The sequence below is a fragment of the Trichechus manatus genome, unplaced genomic scaffold, assembly GCF_000243295.1.
Source record: "Trichechus manatus latirostris isolate Lorelei unplaced genomic scaffold, TriManLat1.0 scaffold00019, whole genome shotgun sequence".
In the NCBI taxonomy this organism is placed as follows: domain Eukaryota; kingdom Metazoa; phylum Chordata; class Mammalia; order Sirenia; family Trichechidae; genus Trichechus; species Trichechus manatus.
Genome location: NW_004443955.1, coordinates 4,850,711 through 4,872,164, shown reverse-complemented (window position 1 = coordinate 4,872,164; position 21,454 = coordinate 4,850,711). Strand labels below are relative to the sequence as shown.

The 21,454-nt window shown below is 47.2% G+C and overlaps 1 protein-coding gene across 1 annotated transcript in view; it reads right to left on the bottom strand.

Moving 5' to 3' along the window:
- Positions 1 to 837: 837 nt before the first annotated feature.
- The window catches only part of ATP10A (ATPase phospholipid transporting 10A (putative)), a 191,462-nt gene continuing 170,845 nt past the window's right edge, over positions 838 to 21,454 (bottom strand). The window contains exons 13-21 of the mRNA XM_004372675.2: positions 18,491 to 18,675; positions 14,899 to 15,226; positions 12,046 to 12,122; positions 8,398 to 8,523; positions 4,377 to 4,577; positions 2,777 to 2,857; positions 2,597 to 2,701; positions 1,702 to 1,889; positions 838 to 1,562 (exon numbers count right to left, since the gene is read on the bottom strand). Of these exons, the coding sequence (XP_004372732.1) occupies positions 962 to 1,562; positions 1,702 to 1,889; positions 2,597 to 2,701; positions 2,777 to 2,857; positions 4,377 to 4,577; positions 8,398 to 8,523; positions 12,046 to 12,122; positions 14,899 to 15,226; positions 18,491 to 18,675 (1,892 nt within the window). The 3' untranslated portion in view covers positions 838 to 961. The remainder of the gene's footprint in view (positions 1,563 to 1,701; positions 1,890 to 2,596; positions 2,702 to 2,776; positions 2,858 to 4,376; positions 4,578 to 8,397; positions 8,524 to 12,045; positions 12,123 to 14,898; positions 15,227 to 18,490; positions 18,676 to 21,454) is intronic.

Below are 21,454 nucleotides of genomic sequence, written 5' to 3'. Positions count from 1 at the left end.
TCTGGCAGAGCAGGCAATTGATCAGTCTGACAAACTGGAAAGAGCTCTGAAGAGGAAATAATGGCTAATCACACTAGATACCTGAAGATATACACTTAACAAGACTGAATGCTTAGTGGGAGGGTCTGGTCGGGGCAGATGACCAGGTGTCAGCTCTGATTTGTAACACGTGTGCTGTGCTGTGACGCAGCTTGTACTTTGCCATGCTGCATTTTTCATAGTGTCTAAAAGCGCTCATGTAGGGACATGTGCCTTAGCCAAAACATACTCTGTTAGGTCATAAATTAATAATTTTGTATAACTGCGGCCACCAGACACACTTTGCAAAGTGAAAGTTGTTTATTGCTTGTTATAGTTTTAACAGACAAAATACCACACAGGGACTGTAATACTGACAAGGCGACCCTTATGAAATGCCTGCATTGAATCGAGAGTTAGAATGAACTTCATACACGTATTTTTTCTTGAGGTGGCACATCTCTTTTCTGGTTGAAGGTGGAGCAACAGCCTTCTCATGCTGTTCAATCAGAAGATGAGGTGAAGTCTACCACCGGGAGCTGTGTGCTCCCCACTCATGTCCTCTCTCCTCCTGGCTGGCCACACCCACCCAGACTTCCTGATGCTCAGTCACACATTCACACTTCAGTAAAAACAAAGGTCACTCATTTTGAAGAAAAAAATAATACTGCATTTTCTTATAAACTGAAATGAAAAAATAAATTTAAACACAATTTTCACGTGTCACTCTTGTTTAAATTTTTATATACATTAAAGCTCTTATTTTTCTTTTCAATATACTCTACTTAAAACTTTAAAAAATAAACTCTCTCTCTTTGGTACCTCTTATTTTCCATTTTAGCCTTGGAAACATTTAAAATACATTTCACTAGAACTCTTCTGTGCAAATAATAAACATAAATAATATTAATAACTGATATAAAAAAGGTCACATCAAGGTTTTCTAGAAGGATTTGGCTGTCTGTCCCCTTAAAGCACGCAGCTCACAAGCGGGCTGAGGGGGGCTGGGCAGAAACTCGTCATCCTGCTTATCCACCTGTAAACTACTTTGAGAGAATTGCAGTACGCTTCCCAGCCCGCTGACCAGAGACAGGGAGGAAATCCAGTTGAGCGAGCTGAGGTTGGGCAGGTTGAAGATGGGGGGTAGGGAGGCGGTCCCACTTGTGCTGCTGTGTTTCATCTCAGAGTCCTGGGGACACCGTTCCTGAGCAGCCTCTTCTGGCATGAAGGGCCCCAGGGCCTGGCTGTGGAGTCCCTTCAGCAGGCTGTCCTCCTGGGAAGGCGTCCTCATGGGCAGCATGCTTAAGGGCACCAGACCATGCTCCCTGCTCACCACCACCTTCTCCAGGGAGACTGAGGCCTGGGAGGTGCCGTCCTGCGAGGGGGCTTCAGAGCTGCTGCTGCTCCTCTGTTCTTTCGGGAGCTGTCCCTGAGCAAAGATGTCTTTGGGAATGTTGGGCTTCTTGGCGGACCTCTTGGCCAACTGGCGTCCCAGCTGGAGTTGGGTGGGGAAAAGGGTCCCCTGGAGGGCTTTGATAAACAATCTGGAAAAAGCACATAGAAAAGTCAGATAATGCTGTGGTGGGGCCTTCACGTTCCCAAGAGTCACACAGTGAAAAGGCACAAGCGTGAAATGCTCTCTGAGCTCACTTAGGACTTGGGGACGTCCTCCTTGGTACCCACCTGGGCAGCAGTGCAGCCACGGGCGCTATGATACAAGTCAAGTAAAACACGGGGTCGCCCATTAACGTTTGCATAGTCCAATAGGGGTTAGACGGAGGATAACACGTTGCACAAGAAGAATTGTAAATCAAAGCCACAATGAAAAATAAAAGGATACTGAAGCCACAAGCTATCCAGTTGAGCCAGGTCTGAGGAGGAAAGAAAGAAAAGATCTTTTATTTCAACTTGAAAGAAACAATGACAACAAAAATGTGTATGAGTCATTCATGGCTGAGTTTGATGTTCTAAAGCTTAGTTAGAACAGGGGTCTTTGGCATTGAAGGTGGGTGGGCTGGGTGAAGTCTCAGAAACCCCTGGACCCACCTGGGACGTAGGTTGGGAGAAGGAAGCCAGGGGGTTGAGAGCAAGAAAGAGGGAAAGAAAAAATGTGGTGGAGAAGGAGGGGAGCTAAGTACTGTCTGGAGTCCCTGGGTGGTGCAGATGGTTAACATGCTCAGCTGCTAACCAAAAGGTTGGAGGTTTGAGTCCACCCAGAGGTGACTCTGAAGAAAGGCCTGGTGATCTGCTTCTGAAAAATCAGCCATTGAAAACTCTATGGAGCATGGTTCTACTCTGACACACCTGGGATCGCTAAGAGTCTCTGAGTTGACTCCATGGCAACTGGCTTTTTAAGCAGTGTCCAGAAGTGTGGGGCGAGGGGCTGGGCAGCCCCCCGACCAGGGGTTCAGGTATGTATTTCCTGGCCACTTGGCTGGCAGCTTCATTTTCCTCCCCATCACAGAGTGTGGATGGCTTTGCAGTCTGCTCAAAACCTTCTAGAGCTCAGGGAGTCTGCAAGGAAATGTGGTCCAGCAGCCTCTGCACATTCCTGAGATGAGCCCATGCCTGCTCTTACCCAGGTTTTGGTTTCGACGCCCAGGTGCAGCAGGAAGGTGAGCAGCGCAATGGCCGTAATGGGGGTGCCCCAAGTAAAGATGTCTACATCCGAGTCGTAGTAGGCCTGAAAGACAGTGGTGTCCTGCGTCTGTGGTCCTCTGACACAGCAGACAAGATGACCGCTCAGGTGCCAACTTACCAGGTAAGGAATGAAAAAACAAACCAGGCTCTGAAAGGCGGCGTCAGCCATGTTTGTCCAGAATGCACGTGGCCGATATTCCTGGGACACAACACAAGCAAGGATGTTATAGGGAAGTCCACATCTCTTCCCGTGACTTTGTCCAATAAACTGCAGCCATTAACGTGCAATTCATGCACCTGAGGAAAATGTACTTTTGGAGAAGAAAGGCACCACAGGCCTGGGTGGAAAAAATAATTCAACAAATATTTGCAGAACCATATGGCGGTAGAGTAACTCATTGGGGGCATTTGCTTCAGTAAGACCAGCTACAGTACATCTACGCCAATAATTAAAAGATGAAACCGCCTTTTAAATCCCATGAGGGACCATTTCCTTAGAGTAGGAATAGCACCTGAAATTTGGGGCATTCTTCCCTCAATTTGGGCCCTTCATATGCATGAGAAAAATGGAAAATGAAAAAGGAAGACAGAAGAAAACTTAATGCATTTGAATTGTGGTGTTGGTGAAGAATATTAAATATATGGTGGACTGCTAAAAGAATGAACAAATGAACAAATCTGGGTCAGTGAAAAAGAGGAAGACCCTCAACGAGATGGGTTGACACAGTGGCTGCAACAATGGGCTCAAGTATGACAGCGATTGTGAGGATGGTGCAAGACCCAGCAGTTTCTTTCTGTTGTACATCGGGTCACTATGAGTCAGAACCAACTTGAAGCACCTAACAACAGTAACATATATTATGGGCAAAGTGACCTTGATATAGAGTCACGAAGTCTTCATGATCTGGGAGTCACATTTATATTCATGAAATCAGGCTGTTCTTAAGAACTGGCTAAGTTCCTGCACATCTGGCAGGCACTGGTGTGCAGGAAAGGAGAAGCGGACAGGACAGGCATTTCCTGACCTAAACTCCCACAGATGTGACTTAGTGTGCACATCCCATGGACTGGCCTGGTTAGCTAAGATAACTCTCCTGCGGGGAGGCAACACGTGGCAAGCAGCAGCCCTTCTCCTCTGCCTGGCCGACTGTCTCTCCAACCTGTGCTGCCTGCTTCTGTGAGAACTCCCAGAGGGGGATGGTGACCCGGGAAGTCAACCCTTAAGTAAATGCATTCCAAATTAGAGCTCACTACAAGAGAAATGGGTTCCTGTCTCTCTGAACACACCTAATAATCAAACCAGCCAAAGGGAAGCATGGAGGGCTTACTTTAGTTGCTGGCTGAGAATAGTTGGTAATTAGTATGTCAATCTATTTGGTGTAACGTATATTGTTATCTGTTTGTGTTCACTTCTTTCAGTAGTTTCCCTATAGACTTGTCTTCTTGTTAATTCCCATTCATAACAAATTGCTTCATTTGGCTTGTTTTGGCAAAGTCCCTCCTCTGGCCCCAGCGTCCCACGCGATGCTGACTCCACGTGGCCATCTTGGCTTTCCCCCAGCTTCCGGGCTGGCTTCCCACTGGACTGTTTGGGAAGATGGTTTTTACCCGAGTTCACATAGTGCACTAGGGGTCTAGCAGGCAGGATTTGCTCTGTTCCTACCACAAGTCAGGTTCTAGAATGTTCACCATTTACTGGGAGCACAGCGAGCCCTTACCTCTCTATTCTGGCCACTCTGGTAGAGCTGTGGCTGGGCCAGCAGCACATCGGCTGGCACGTCCTTGTCAAGCACCCCAGTCACGAGCTGGGGGAGTGAGGAGAAGAGCAGATTAAAGAAGATGAGATACCACTGGTCAATCATTGCAGATGCAGAGAAGCCGCAGTAAAACTGGAACCAAAACAGGAGGCCCACGAACATCTGAAATCGAGAAAAGAACAGGCTCCAGTAAAGAACGAGAACTGGAAATTTGTCTTCAGCTGTCCTTGAAGATTCTAATCCAAGAAACCCAAGGGCTCTCCAGAGTTCCACTGTAAAGATTAAAAAAAAAAAAATTGGCTTTTATTTATTTTCTAGTTTTTTTTTTTGCTGATGTTATTATTATTGAGCTAGGTTTTTTTTAATTTAATTTTTTGTGAAAATATACACAACAAAGGATATGCCATTTCAACATTTTTCCAAAGGCAGCCCTAACCTTAGCCTGGCTGCTGCCCTCTGCCTCTCCCTCTTCCACCTCTTCTCCCTCCTCATTCTCTTGAGCAGAAAGACCTGACAATGAGAATTGGGAATTCCAAGGAACAGCCCTTGGAAAGATGAGTTTTTGTGCCTGAAGAACTAAAGATCATTGATGAAAACATAAAAAATAAAAATAAACAAAAGGGAGGCCCGGCAGGGGGTCTAGGCTGCTCCCATTTCAAGAGGGCCAGCTGGGCACACCAACCCCTGAGGTCTGAGGCTTCTCCTCTAGTACCACTGCTCTGATGGGACCCTAAATAAACCTGCCTGTGGCTGCACCGCTGATCCCATCACCCTTCTTTAGATGCAGCGTTCCCTAGTAGGGGCAGTGGACAGTTACTGACTCCCATGGGGGCAGGGCAGACAGGGTGGTAGCAAAGTCGGCAACAACATCAGCACCGCTGTTTCATTCCAGCCCTGGCTGTCTGTTGAGCCCTCTGTGAGGTGAGGGAGTTCTTGGTATTATCCCTGATCCTTACAGCTAGCTTACTGGGCTACCCCTGCTTGCCAAAGCAGAAAGTGAGGTTCAGAGAGGCTGAGCAGCCTGCTCCAGGCCTATGCACAGCAGGAGGAGCTAAGCCAGATCTCTTTCCATTATTACTAGATCTTTGAATATCAGTGGTCACGGCGCATTACGTACGGCACAGCAGTTTACTGAGTGCAGAGCCTTCTTACACTTATCAGCTGTATGACTTGCCACAGATCATTTAACCCCTCTCCGCCTCAGTTTCCTTGTCTATGAAATGGGCATATCAGTGATACTGACCTATGGGATTGCTGTAAGGAGTAAATGAATGAAGGCCATTGAAATACAACAATTCCTGGCACACTGTAGGTGCTCACCTGTGGTTTGCTCTTGTTAGTAGCAGTACCATTATTTTACTTGTTTGAGACTCATGCAGAGCCAGCGTTCTTACCCCATTTAGAGAAAAAGAAATTAAGATTCCAAAATGTTAAATGACTTGCCTATAGTCATGGTTGGTGTGATAAACCCAACTGAGTCAACCACAGGGGGGGTCCATGGTAGTCCTAGCCTGGAGGACATAGATAGGCCCAAGAGGGGACCTGGTACAATGCAAGAACATTCTGTGTGGGGCCACCACAGGGCTGAGTCTTGGCTCAGGAGCTGCCGCCAACTGCCTTTCTGATCTTGAACCAGTTACTCAGACTCTCTGAGCTTCTGTTTCCTGACTTGAAAATGGCTTGCTGTGAAGACCTGAAGATGTAACTTATAATGACACATATCCTCCAAATCCTGCTTCAATAGATGACTTCAATTTCTCAATATGTCACTTTCCCCTCCAGATGGAAACCTGATGGGCCTGGATTTTTCTCTGACTTTCTTGTACTTCTCTCCTCTTAGGACTTTCTTGCACCCACCCCCACACATGGTCAAATGAGTCATCAGTGAGCAATGGAGTCAAGACAAAGAGGAAGAAAGGCACTTATATAATTGAGATTTTTTTTCTCTAGTATCAAAAAGCCTTCTTTCCAAACCACTGTTGCTATAGAAACTTTCCTTCTCTACTTCTTACTGGCAAGGAAAGCCAGCCTATTCCTAAAGCAAAATGAACTTCTCATTTTAGGAGGCAAAGTGATTATCTCTGAACTCCTCCTCAAGCACATTTATTAACTGCATGTTAACAAAGGCCCTCTGTCTCATATGGAATAAATGTGGCACCCTTTTCTCCTTCTAGCACCCTGCAATGAGGCCAAATCCACCTTGGCAGGCTGGGGGCTATGGCCAATGCAGCGGGTCTACTCTGCCTTCATTTGCAGCAGAAATGTGGAATGGTTCAGCCTACATCATTTTTGTCATCCCCTCAATTTGAGAAATTTTACTTACGAATTATAGAGATCAGCTAGCTCAGCTCCCATGTTTTTTTTTTTTTTTTTTTTTTTCAGATAAAGAAAACAAACCCACAGAAGTCAGATGACTTGCTTGAGACAGCACAGCTCACTGGGGTCAGAAACTAGGCCAGGATTCCACCCTCTCAGACCCAAGTCTGTGCTTGGCCTGGGACTTATTCAGCTCTCTTTTAGTCAAAGCATCATCCATTCCTTTGGAAGGGGAGTGGGCACCCCGAATTTGCAGTTGTGTGCACGGACCCTCCCTCAGCATGAGGGATTCGGTACCTGGTGGCTGGAGCAAGTGAGGAGGAATGTGCAGGCACAGGGCAGTCTGGCCTAGCCTTCCTGGGATACGTCCCAGGCAGAACCCAATTGGAATTAACTCCAGTACAAAGCCTATCACGTTAGACACTCCTGATTGGCTCCAAGTTTCAGTATTTATTTGCTGGCAGACAGCTGGAAAAATGGGAGAGAGTAAGGGGGTAGGAGAGGATAAGAGGAGGAAGGGAGGTCAGGTATGAGGAAGAAACTGTGGAGAACATGAACAAGAGTTGTCCCGATGGCAGTTTAGGGTTAACATGTTTTCTTTATCATATTTCAGAAGAGGACAGGAGGACCTTGGTATTGGTGATCTGCTGCCTGGACAGCTAGACTGATGGACTACTCCACGAGGCCACTTACGCATGAGTTTATTCATTTTGTCTCCATATTTGCACATTCAACCACAAGCTGTCCAAGGCTGGGGCCAAGCAACCCAGCAGCTACTCAGCAGAATGTTTACCTACCACTTGTAGTGGGGACCCTGCCTATTCAGGGGAGATGCAGGGCTCTGAAATGGCCATGTTGCTGGTGCTAGTGTGCTGTAGAGAAACCTTTCTGGCCAGGATTAAGAGAAACACATGAATACCAACAGAAAAGGCATCAAGCCCTTTATTCTAAGTCCCCAAGGAGACAACTGTGGACAGTTATGATGAAGGTCAACCTGCTTTCAGAGTGAGCTGGAGGGCAGGGGAGATGTGGCAGGGCCTGCGCTGGCTCTCCAAGCCCAGCTTCACCTGCCTGCTCCCTGTGTGGCTGTGTCTCAATAGAGCCCTTTAAATGCCACAAGCATGGAGTGAACAAGTCCTCTCATTCTGATTCCAGGATCACAGGCACACTTCTGCTCACTATTTGATGTTCTTGGTCTATGTGGGAGAATGCACTGATTAGAGAACTCCTGCTTCCAGACACCTCAGCAGAACACCCTAGAGAAATACACTCACAGGGTGGTTAAGCGCTTAGGTGCTAGAGTTAGACCAGATTTTAATCTAGCCTCAACGGCTTACTGGCTGTGTGACCGTGCGCAAATGTTGGACCTCAGTATTACTCCATTTCTCATTACACAGTAATAAGCAGACTTTACAGTTTTACCTACCTGCATCCACGACCTCATGTAATGTAAGCCACCCCTCAGAGGTGCCGCTGCTCTCACAGGCGATGAAGCCAGACCTCTGAGCCAGAGGGTGCAAGGCTAGGAATGGGGAAATTCACAAAGGGCAAGAGAGACAAGCCAGTGGGAGGCTGGGTAGGTGCCCTCGGGCCAGATGCTAGTGACGGTCCTCTGCACTCAGGCCTTCTCATTCAGAAATTCTGATGGCCAGCGTCAAATACCTACTGTGTTCTTGTAGAAGAAGTACAGCACCATGTTGGCAAGTCGAGAATAGCACCAATGTCCATGGACAATCAAGAGTCTCTCCAGGTATCGGAATCTCGGCACTGCAAAGTCACTGGCCATCACCGCCTTGAAAGGGAGAGGAGCTTACTTTATTGGGGACACACTCACTCATGTAGGGTCTCTCTCATTTCCCCAAGATACAAGGCAAAGGTGGAAGGCGAAATCTGGTTTCCAGTAGAGTGACACCTTGTTCTACTATGGTCTCCTTATTGTCTCCTAAACGCTCAGTATGTTGGCCACCATTTATTCATTGATAAATGCGTTCATTTATTCACTCAATAATTATATACTGAGCACTTAATATGTAAAAAGAATTCAATCTCAAACATTCTAGGTCAGGAATATCACTTTATAGGATTTCTAAGGTTTCAAATATATGTAAGTGATGAGTTTTAAAAGGGCTTGCTTTTGCCATCTAAGATACTCCACCGGTCTCACCCCTTCGGGAGCAAGGGAGAATGAAGAAAACAAGATACAAGGGAAAGATTAGTCCAAAGGACTAATGGACCACAACTACCACAGCCTCCACCATACTGAGTCCAGCACAATTAGATGGTGCCCAGCTACCACCACTGATTGCTCTGACAGGGATCACAATAGAGGGTCCCGGACAAGCTGGAGGAAAATGTACAACAAAATTCTAACTCACAAAAAAAGACCAGACTAACTGGCCTGACAGAGACTAGAGAAACCCTGAGAGTATGGCTCTTGGACATCTTTTAGCTCAGTAATGAAGTCACTCCCAAGGTTCACCCTTCAGCCAAAGATAAGACAGCCCCATAAAACAAAATGAGACTAATGGGGCACAACAGCCCAGGGACAAGGACTAGAAGGCAGGAGGGGACAGGAAAGCTGGTAACAGGGAACCCAAGGTCGAGAAGGGAGAGTGTTGACATGTCGTGGCCTTGTTAACCAATATCATAAAACAATGTGTGTACTAACTGTTTAATGAGAAACTATTTGTTCTGTAAACCTTCATCTGAAGTACAATAAAATACGCAAACAAACCAAAAACGAAGAATAAAAGGGCTTGCTTTCTTTTTTCCATGCTTTCTTAACAAGCTAAATCATACAGAGACCTATGAAGTTTCCCTGCCCTTCTCCACCCCTCCCCCTACCCAGGGTGTTTTATTCATCCAAATCTGACTAGGGTCTCAGCCCAAAGATGAACCACAGCCCCTCCTTTCATACGCGCAAGGAGAGGTGGTTGGCTATCTTAGGAGGTGCATTTTGGGTCTTTCTTCCCAGGAGCCACCAGCGATGGCCTCCACATGTAGTCAAGCATCAGGGAGCCCTCTGCAGGGCAGTGGGCAGGGAGCAGCAGGAAGAGGGACAGCAAGTGTTCTCCACAATGCCTGGGGGTGGAAGCTTTCCCTTAGCTTCACTGGGCACTGTGCTTCGCACAGTAAGCCAAGTGACCCAGACAGAATGCCATCAAAATGAGAACTCTGTTCCCAGAGTAACTTCATATCTGCATATAGTGAATTCTTTATTTAGAAGAAAATCAAACCAAATGGCAGGAAAAATTTCTGCCTATCTTTGGAGGCTAATCCACATAAAAATGTCAATCTGCTTTTAAAATTTAACTGATTTTCCTATATTCAAATAACACCTAGAAAAGAGTGATATTGTCCCTGCTTTGAAATAGAATACCATCACTATAATGTCTCTATACCTCATCTTGTCCACATGTAGGGGTTTAAAAGGCTTTGTGTATTCTTTAATCACTCATTCATTTATTCATTATTTGAAATGACTTTCAAAAGTCATTCATTAAAGCCCTACTATTGCCAGGTACAGACTTGGAGACACAGAGATCATCAGACACGTTCCTGTCCTCAAGGATGTTAGTCTAAAAATTCAATCAAAAAGGACAGTTGTTAAAATGAAGTTAATGGATCTACATTGCAGACCTATAGGCTACCTTTGAAGAAGAATCCCCAGCCCTTGGAAACTGCAGACAAACCTCCTGATGAGGTCCATCTGGTTCTCTGGCTTCTGCCACTCCTTCCCTCCTACAAGTCCATGCCCTAACATAGTCTTGTCCTTTGTTAAGGTGGTTCCCAGGTGTTCCACACTAGGATAGAGTCTCCTGTGAAATACTCTTTCATGGCATTTATTACAACTATGTTTATTTTTTTAAGTGTAAACTATCTGTCTTCCAGACTTGTCTGGAAGTTCATGAGAGCCAGGATAGCAGATGTGGTCACTCTGTACCCCTAGTGCCCACCAGCACTTGACCCCTTTGACTGGTGAAAAACAGGTGAAATTGTGCACTATAGATTACTAAGGAAGTACAAGTAAGCCCATGTGTACCTTGCTTATTGGTAATTCCTCTCTGCTCAGATCGTAAACCCCCCTGGCTCCCAGCCTCCTTCCCTAAGGAGGTGGACGGTGGCTGAAGCCCAGGCCCCTTCCAACCACGTTCTCAACATCAGGGTCTTGGCTATGAGATGCAGAGACTTGGTCAGCTTCCTAACAGATGCAGCTCACAGGCACTGCGCCCCTCAGCGTCAGCCTGTCACTACAGGGAGAGGGAGCTACAGAGGTAATACTAAAGACTTCAGAATGAATTAACTAACGCCTGTATTCATTCATTCAGCAAATGCTCCTTGAGCTTCAGCCCCATGCACACACTGTGCTGGGCACTGTGAAGGGAGAGGAGTCAGACGGACTTCACTTTCAGTGTCGTGGAGAAAAAGCACACACGCAAGAAACATCACACAGTGATGCAGGTCAGGGCGAGGGCGGGGGAGAGGAAGGGAAGTGCTAAGGACGGGGTGGGGTAGAGCCACAGTGCTCCCAGCTTGGAACAGCCCACCTGGGCCTTAAATTTCTTTCAAGTAAGAAAATTAATGGGCTTTGCACAAGCCTGGCACAGATGAAGTGCTCAATAAATAATTGCTGAGTGAATGAATGCATCCATTAATCAATGAATAAAGGGTAGTCAACATACTGATGTTTAAAAGATAGTTGGATAAACTGTTCCCTGACGTCTCTACCAGGTTCCAAAATTTTGTGATTCAAGTTAGTCAAATGTTGGAAGTTGTTTTACTACTACATCCAAAAGAAGTGCATTTTTAATTAACTCATTTGTTCAATGTCTCAGTCATGTGTCAAGGCAAATGAAAAATGCAAAGCTGGATTTCCACGTGAGTCAAGGTAGCTGTATCTCACTTTCATGGTGATACCAGGTTCCAACCACGCTACAGAGAAGCCAGTTTTTCAAATGGTGGCTAGTGTGCAGAAAAGTAAAAAAATGCCTCCCAAGGATGGCCAGAACAGCCAGAGAGAAGCAATGACGTGCCTGGCCTCTCTCTGGACTGCTATTTCACAAAACTATCCTTGTAGACAGAAGCAGGCGTGTTTATGGCACATTGCTATATAACTGTGAAGAACAATTCCACCTTATCCTCTACGATCGGCTTAGCAGAAGGTGTATGAGTGTCAGTTATATTTCAGGCCAACCCTTTGGCTTAGTTGAACAGAGCCCAAACGGAGGCCAGGTGCTTCTTCCTTTGGCACCTCCAGAAGCAAGAGGCCAGTGAGAGCCCCTGGGTCATGTCAGACAGCCCGACTGGTGTCTACCTGCATGCCTTCCTGGCCAGAGATGCCCACGCCTACATCTGCCACCTGGATCATGCTGACATCATTGGCTCCGTCTCCTAGAAACAGCACAGGCAGGAGGAAATGCGTAAGTAGGGTGCATAGAATCAAACTGACTTCCCAGAGTCCGCATGGGGCTGAGCCCTGGGAAACGGTGAAAGGAAGGATGGCGAAGAGTCAGCGCAGTGTCCGCCCCTGTTAGGCAGACGTAGCAACCATGGTGTGGGATTTGGAACTGCCAGCCACCTAAAGGCGTCAGAACGCAGGCTGCTGCTGAGCTACCTTTTTATGTAGCATTCACTCTACAGTGTTGGTCCACATATCAAAACACTCCTTATCATGCAGCCTGACTCAATGGAAGGTGCTCTCCTCATCTTCCTCATTATTACAGTTATGGAACTACTCCCAGCATCTCACAGATCCGCCAAGGCTCCTCCAACTCATAATCATGTGAGCAGTTTTCTAAACTAAAAGCAGGAGGTGACGTTCTGTGCTGCAAACTGCAGAGCTCTGCTTGCATACCAATGACCAGCCAGCTAACTGGCTACTGTGTCACCGCTGGGCCCTCTGTGGGTGTGCTAAAGGAGAACTGCTGCTTAATCAGGCAAGCTGCTGATGGACAGTGCTGAGGAGCACAGGGCATGGGTCATACTTTTGGCACTGCTGGGGAAAGACAAGCAGAGACAGCAAGGAATCATCATTCAGTGAGACACCATTCTTGGAACTGGGCAGCAACATGGCCCAAATCACAGAGCATGTCCCAAGCTGCAAAGCTGGTAAAAGGTGCAGATACACAGAGTCGGAGTGACTCATAACATGGCTGCAGAATGTCTCCTGCCTGTGGCTTTTCTGTCCTTTCTGGGGGTTGGGCCCAACACGGGAGATAAGTTGAATTAAAATTCTGGGAAGCAAAAAAATTTCTGCAGTGTTTCCCAGAACATCCAATTCAAGTGAAATACGGTATGCAGTGACGCTCTCTACAGTACATACGCTAGACATGGAAGAGGGGGACAGCAGTGCTTTAACTCATGTTCATAGAAGTGAGCTAAAGCACTTGCAGGACATTCCTGTCCCTTTCTCTTTAGAGATTCTTTTTTCTCTTTTTTCCTTTTCTTTTTAACCAGCCAAGGCTTTACCTCTATTTCTTAAATACCAAGCTCCTGTGAAGACGCATTTGTGCCAGGTGGGTGCAGCACTGAGAATGTGGTTTAACACTCACCTCTCATGCCAGCCTTGTAAGGCAGATGACATCATACTTTATCACTGAGGTCGCTGAGCTCAGAGGGTAGGGATGGTGCACGGTGCACAATAACCTGCAGACTCCATCTCTGTCTGGAAAACCCAAAGGCCACTCCAGGCATGTGGCAAGATGGCCCGGGACAGCCTTCCCTGGGAGGGGCCATCCTGGAAGGGCTGCCTCTCCTCCACCCGCCTGGACCAGGCGGCCACGTCTGAGCATCTGCACCCACTGGGAACTCTCCTCAGCATCATCACAGCCTCCCAGCGTTCGCACAACACATCTCCATGACAACCACGCCAAGGCCTATACCACTCTCTCCTCACCCCACCATGAACTCTGCTCAGCACCGTCTCCGCTGGCAAGATTAGGTGCCCATTTTGAGAAGGAGGCAATCTCAATTTCAACAAGGAATGGCTGTCACGGAATTTCTGCAGAAAATATTGTAATTATTATAGACTGGGGAGGAGGCTTTATTTCAGTGCAAACTCTCACCTAGGTATGAATTCTATTTTCAGGGAGATCAGTTGTTTGCTCTATGGGGATCATAGCCATGACCTCTTTTCCTATGCTACCTGCAGTCTTTCCAGGCCCTCACCAGGAGGTGGCACTGCTGAGTCTCTGAACCTGTGTCTGAGCCTGAACTAGAACCAGGCACGGGCTGAGATGATGCCCTGCACTGGGCAAAGGAGGCAGGGGACCACAATCGCATCACTGCAGAGGGGCCTAGAACGCCTGCAAGGAGAACCACTATTAGATACACACTCCTGTAAGTAAACGATGTAAAAGTCAGCAGTTATTCATTTCTCAGGATGGATAATTCTAAGATTATTAATCAGAAAACTCAGTAAAGTTCAGTTGGCAAAAGGGATTGAGAATTCTGATCACCATGAAGTATAGGAATAGGGAAAGGGGTGAGCTTGAGGGTGTGTGTGTGTGTGTGTGTGTGTGCATGTGAGAGAGAGAGAGACAGACACACAGACAGACTTCAAGGATGGTAGCCCTCTGGGTCCTTGTGTCCTGTCTAACTTGTCCTGGCCTCATGCTGAGTGGGCAGTGTCCTGTGCTGTGGCTGTGACTGCCTGGGACTGGCAGGTCTCTAGTCTCCCTCCCTGCTCCCAAGAAACAGCAGAAGCTCTGTCTTCTTAAACTAGCAACTTATTACTGACCCCTAAGATGTGCTTTGGAGTCCCTGGGTGGCACAAAAGGTTAAGCACTTGACTACTAGCCAAAAGGTTGGTGGTTAAAGCCCACCCAGAGATGCTTTGGAAGACAACCCTGGTGATCTTCTTCCAGAAGGTCACATCCTTGAAAACCCTATAGAGCACAGTTCTACTCTATGCACATGGGGTCACCATGAATCGAAACTGACTCAATGGCAACCAACAACAAGAAGATGTACTTGCAGCTGTTGTTACTCTATGCTGTATCTTCCAAATAGAAGCTTTCTGTGTGGAATGTGCTGCCTGTCTGATCACACTGGTGTGATTTTATAAATAGGAAAAATTGGGTCATCGCTCTCCCGTCTTCCAGTATAGACTGGAAGGGGACAGGTGGGTCAGGGTATACCAAGAGGAGGCAGCAGGCATATTACTTGCCTATAGCCAGGGTCATGGCTTTGAGCTTGCTCCTGACCAGCTTCACCACCATGCTCTTCTGCAGCGGCGTCGAGCGGCAGCACAGGACGGACCCACACTGCTTGGCCAGGAAGAGGAACTTGTCTTCCAGGCTCTTCTCCAGGGCGTAGGCCAGACTCCTCCCATCTATCACAAGGCTCGGGCTGCGGCCAGAGGCCGTGGACACGGAGGGAGGGCTGAGCGGGGAGAAAGCCACGCTGATGTCCTTCGAGGTCTTCTCCTGGGCGCTGCCGGGGCCCTTGGACTGCACATAGCGGAGGCACTGGTCCAGCAGGGCTGCGCATGCTTCCTGAAAGTACACGAGGGAGGCATGAACCACCCGAGGCTGCGCATGCAGACCTATGTGACCCCTCAACACGTCTTTAAACGTGAAGGATTCCAGCCCCTGTAACCAGCTGCAACATCCGCTGCCCAGGAGGTCACCCTCCTGAAACTGAGATTTTACTTGAAGAGGATGGGCTTCCATGTGGAAGAGAACAGACTCGCATAGGAGCCTTACGGCCCCTTGTCCAGTGTGCAGGGTGAGGCATTGAGGTGGAGTACCTCAGGAACCCTGGCCATGTCATTGCTAAACTGCTGGTTGGTTGGGCTGAACAAGTCCCTAGCTGCACTTCTCTGCAGCCCTCCGAGGCCCTTACTTAGCCCTTTTTGCTTCTTACTGAGATGCAACAATAGAGCACAAAGCTCTTTAACAACTGTAGTTATGACTCTTCTCTGAAGACATGTAGTTAGCTTTCTCCCTAAACTCTCCAGTTCCACCAGGAAAATGAAGTTAAAAAAAAAAAAAAGCATAATTACTAGGGCTTTTAATTGGAAATGTCATTCCAAAACTCATTACTGGATCTGAATAGAGCAGGAAAACCTATAGGGGAACCCACAGCAGAAGTCAGGGTCAGGGACCAGAGGCATGAGAGGGACAGCCGTTCTAGGACAGAGTGTGTTTAAGAAACAAACACACTGCAGTGTACTCAGGGGCAAACCCCCCATGGGCAGTAACCCCACCAGGTTAGGGTTGGGGTCCCCACAGCACACCATGGAAGCCCAGGTGTGCTCAACAATCACTTATTAAGGGCCTCTTGTATGCAGAAAAGTGAGCAAGACTAGAGAAGCGAAGACCAAGAAGACACAGTCACCGCCCCTGGGGAGACAGGCAGACAGTCGACAATGACACCCATAACCACAGCAAGTCAGAGACTGGATATGCAAAAGTGCTACTGGACACAGAGAGGGGAAGATTTGCTTCCAGATTGGGTGGGGAGTGGGGGGTGGGGGTGGGGAGGGAGTAGTAACTAGGGAAGGCCTTAAAGGGAATGTAGGGTTTTATTGTGCTGGGGACCATGAGCTCCCTGGTCCTAGCACAAAACATTGACAAGACCATGGCTGAGTTTCGGTTCCGGGTAAGATGGAGTCAACATATTCCATCCTGTCTCTCTCACTGAATGCAGCTACAAAACCTGGACAGACTTCATAGAGCAGATACTTGAGGACCCTAAAGTAAATAGCAGACACCATACTGGGGAAGAGGACCAGAATTCTAACTACCACTAACCCAGAGGTGAGTTTTCCATTTCTACCCTACCTCCTGGTCTCGTCCTGGGAGTGGATGCCAGAGCATGGACAGAGAGAATTCCAGGAGAAGCCCCCTAGTTTGGGCTTGAGGAGCAGAGAGGAGAACCCCCAACACTCAAAGAAACTGCAAAAAACTTCTATTTTTAATTTTTCTATTCTCTTGAGTACCACCTCCAGGCAATTTTGCTATGGTGGCAGTGGCAGGAACAGCAGTGGCAGCAGGAATGGCTACTGCCGAAGACTCTGAAGGAGATGAACCTTCCCTTTTGTTCAGAGAAGCTGTGGTTCCAAGAGGGTAGGGTAACTGTTGCTTTTTCTCTCTCTATCCTCCCACTATTTCACACTGGATGCAAGTGTGGGTGCAGAAAGTATGAAGTGGAGCAAGGTAACTGAAACCCCAACTTCTTGTGAGAAAACAAAAAAGGGGAGTCCTGAGAACCAGAAGAGGATCCCTGGTGGAGTAATAGTTAAGTGCTTGACTGCTAACTGATGGGTTGGCAGTTAAAACCCACCAGCAGCTCCACGGGAGAAAGATGTGGCAGTCTGCTCCCATAAAGATTTACAGCCTTGGAAACCCTATGGGAGAGTTCTACTCTGTACTATAGGGTCGCTATGAGTCAGAATTGACTCGACAACGATGGGCTTGGGGAACTAGAAAGTACCAGAAAGATTGTGAAAAAGGAGAGGCTTGGCTCAATAACACCATAATGTTTTTTATGAATTCTGTGCACGCATGGACAGAATCTTAAATAGCATAACAAAGACTTTCAGATTAAACTAAGGGGTAGACCACAACTCAGGTTCGAAACTGACCACAGGGTGACAAACATGTGAGAAGATTTTAATAGCACAGCAATGGCTTTCATAACAAAACTGACATCGAAACCAACATCACAGAGGTTGTTCAAAATGTCCAATCTGAACCCAACAGGATTGATTACCTGCTTAAAAAAAAATCAATATTCTCCATAGAATTTAAAAAGACCCAGAGTAGTAACATAATATTCAAAACGTCAATGATACAATCCAAAATTTCTCAGCATACAATGAACCAGGAAAATCTCAATTCACGTGGAAAAGACAATCAACAGAAACCAACGCCAAAATAACACAGATACTAGAATTATATGACAAAGACTTCAGAGCAGCCATTATAAAAATGTTCCAAGAAGTAATGGTAAACATTCTCGAAATGAATAGAAAGACAGAAAGTCTCAGGGGAAAAAAAGAAGAAGAAGATATAAAGAACAACAAAACTGAAAAAAAATGTATTAATCATAACAAAAACAAAACTCAATGGATTTCAAATAATTTATGTAGATATTCTACCCTCAGAGAGGTGGAATATAATTCCTCAATTCATATGTGTGAGCTGCACAAAGTGACTTCCTTCCAAAAAGTACAATATGAAAAGAAAGGAAAAAAAAGAGTAACGTTCCAGTGGAGAAACCTGATAGACACTACCTCAGTAAGGTAATCAAGGTCAACATCAACAGTGCTAAGTCATGTTGATAGTATGTACCCTTGATGAGATGTGATGAAAATGGCACTTTACCTCTGTGGTCTTCCCCCCAAAAATCCATCACCCTAGTCTAATCATGTGAAAAACATCAGGCATCATAATATAGGGGCATTCTATAAAATACTTGATCAGTATTCCTCAAATCTATCCAGGTCATCAAAAACCAAGAGAGTCTGAGAAACCATCACAACCAAGAGGAGCCTAAGAAGACGTGATGACTAAGAGGGATGTGGTATGTCAGGGAGAAGCTGGTTGAGCTCTGCATCAGTACAGCCCAGGTGTACATTCCGTTCAAGCTCAGATATGCCCGCAAAGGTCTCACCTTCTAATGCAGTGACAAGCAGATCCAAGATCCAGAAACTCAACACAGGTACAAAGAAAGAGTGGAGGCCACCATCCTGCTCACAGTAGCTGCCCAAAATGCCTGCCTCCTGGCCCAAGATCTCCCCGAAATCCGCATACCTGGGACTCAGCGTTAAAGGTGATGACCTCCTCGTCCTGGTCCAGCAGTTTGCAGGCATAAGCAATGTTGACGGCTGTCTCCTGCTTGTCGCCAGTGAGGACCCAAATCTGTAGGCCTGCTTGGCGCAATTTTGCAATGGTTTCAGGGACTCCATCTTGCAAGCGGTCTTCAATCCCAGTGGCACCTGATTGAGTGCACCAGGGAGTGAGTGAGCCCCTCCTCACCACGCCCCAGCCTGTGGAGCACTCCCAGGCCTGGCCCGCCTCCGCCTCTGTCTGCTCTACCCTCTAAGTGCCCACTCAATGAGAGCAAGCCTCATTTCATGATTCACTGTGTCAGGACTTAAGTGGACACTACAGATACCTCTCTCAATGTGACACAGTTGAGAGTATGTAGGAATAACTGTGAGTCCCTCAGCACCCTTCTCTGTTTTTATAACAAAGTACCTAGGATTCCTCCTGACTAATACCCTATCAGGGGGAGTGGTGGTTCAGTGGAAGAATTCTCACCTTTCATGCAGAAGACCCAGGTTTGACTCCTGGCCTATGCACCTCATGCATAGCCACCACCCAGACTAGGAAGAAAGGCTTGGCCATCTACTTCCAAAAATTTGGCCAGTAAAAACCCTCTGTATCACAACAGTCTGACCCACAACCAATCATGGGGATGGCACAGGACCAGACAGCATTCTGTTCCATTTTGCATGGGGTCACCATGAGTCAGGGGCCGACTGCTAACACGCTAGCAATCCATGCAGCTCAAAGAATTTTACAGATAACTTTAAAACCCAATGGAAATGATCATATTCTGAGTGAAAAGTGTTTTCAAAAACTGCCCATCCCATATAAAGCTTCTGGTGAATGAAATCCAAAATGCATATTCTCCACAATGTGAACCATTAGCTATCTAACCAGACTGCTACCGGACCATGGTTGCTTTACACCCATGTTATTCTGAATACACGTCTTCCACAAAAGAAAAGGTAAGAGGCGGATTTTCCCTTGCACTGCTCCCCAGAGGAAGACATGAAGGAACGTGCTCTCTGGGCCTGCCTCTGTGCTCCCGGCTGCTTAAAAGCTGGGTGAATGAGCTCTGACTCCTCGGCTCCAGAAGCCCAGGGTGGCTCCTTGTCAGCTCTGCTTCTCTATGCCAGGCTGCCCCTGGGCTGGGGCGCCCTTTCCTTTCTTCTCCTGGAACAAACCTGGATGGCAGTGGGGGTGGGGGGTGACAGAATCATTTCTTTTTCTCTTAACTCTTCCCTAAGGTACAATGCACGTAGAGAAGTGTGCAGTTCTTAAATATTCTGTGTGATACACTTTCGCAAATCACACACCCGTGTAACCAGCCCTGAGCTCAAGAGACAGAACATCACCAGCTCCCCCCTCAGGACAAGTGGCCTTTCTTCCCTCTTCCATCTCCTATAGCTGGTGCTGTATGTTAGACCCAGGCTGTGTCCCACCTGGGGAATGCACCCAGAAAGCTAGGGGGGAACTTAGAAAGGGCCCAGAAAGTAGGAGGGGATGGTTTGCCCAAGCTACCCTCTGCTCTGAGTGCCCGTTGGCAGGAGACCAGGTTGGGGTGTGGGGCCCAGACCTGCTGAGGAATACAGCCGTTAAATGCTCCATGCTGCCTGTGAGCATGTCCCTGGCCACCCTGGCAGACGGGAGGGCACCTGGCCTTGACACTCTCCCTCCCCCAGCCCTCTGGCCCTGGCAGGGGGATGGAGTATGTGCTCTGGTCTCTGGCTCCCTATCTTCTAGATCCTACAGAGTTGACATCTTTCCGCTCATGCTAAGTGCCACTTCTGCTGTGACCTGTTCCCAGATCTCCAAGGAAAGAGGGGGGGACAACCATGTCTGCCTCTGGCTGTTCACAGTACCTTGTTCACACTTAGTGACAATAATAATGATTATGGAATAATAACAGTGGCTAACCTTGATTGATTACTATTTGCCAGGCAAAAATTTTCACAACCTCCCTGTTATGGACCGAATTGTGTTTCCCCCTCCCCCACCCCCCTCAAAAAAGTTGAACTTCTAACCCCTGTACCTGGGCACATGACTTTGTTTGGAAATAAGGTCTGTGAAGATGTTATCAGTTAAGTTAGCATGAGGTCATACTGGAGTATGGTGCATCCTAATCCAATCTGAATGATGTCCTTATAAAAGAGGGTAAGAGACACAGAGAAATACCCAGAGAAAGGAAGGCCTGTGAAGATGCATCTATAAGCCAAGGAATGCCCGGGGCTACCAGAAGCTGGGGGAGACAAGAAAAGATCTTCCCCTAGAGCCTTCGGAGAGAACATGGCACTGCTGTCTCCCTGAATTCTGACACCCAGCCTCCAGAAATGTGAGACACGGGATTTTGTTATGGTGGCCCTAGGGCACTAACATACTCCTTCAGACATGAGTACTACACTTATCCTCATTTTACAGATGTGGAAAGTAAAGGTCAGGGAGGTGGAGTTAGCAAGAAAGAGATAGTATTTGATGCCTGGAAGGTTTGATTCCAAAGCTCACGCTCTAAACCTCTAAGCCATACTTGTCGGCCTCCATTACAACTCTAGTGCTTAGCGTCCAGTGAAAACCAGTTACCCTCCCCTTCATGAGACTGTGGTTCCCTGAAGAAGGGACTTCGGGCCACTCAGCCAGGGCCACCTGGTAGCTGTTGACCAAGAAGGCAAGCAGGGAGGCTACGGGCCAACACAAAGTGCTCCCAGTGTCCCATACTGATCCTCACTCAAAGAATGGTGTGAGGTTGAATCACGCACAGGGTACTGATGAACTTAGAAATGGTTACAGAAAGTATATCAGTTTCAGAATGATATACGACATATCAAGGATCAACAAATCTGAAGCAACAGCCCTTTCTTCAGCTTTCTAAGGTAGCTTGTTTGTAATATAACATATGTGACTTTGAGTAAGTTCCACCCTCCTCATGACCTGATCCTTGGAGACCGGGCT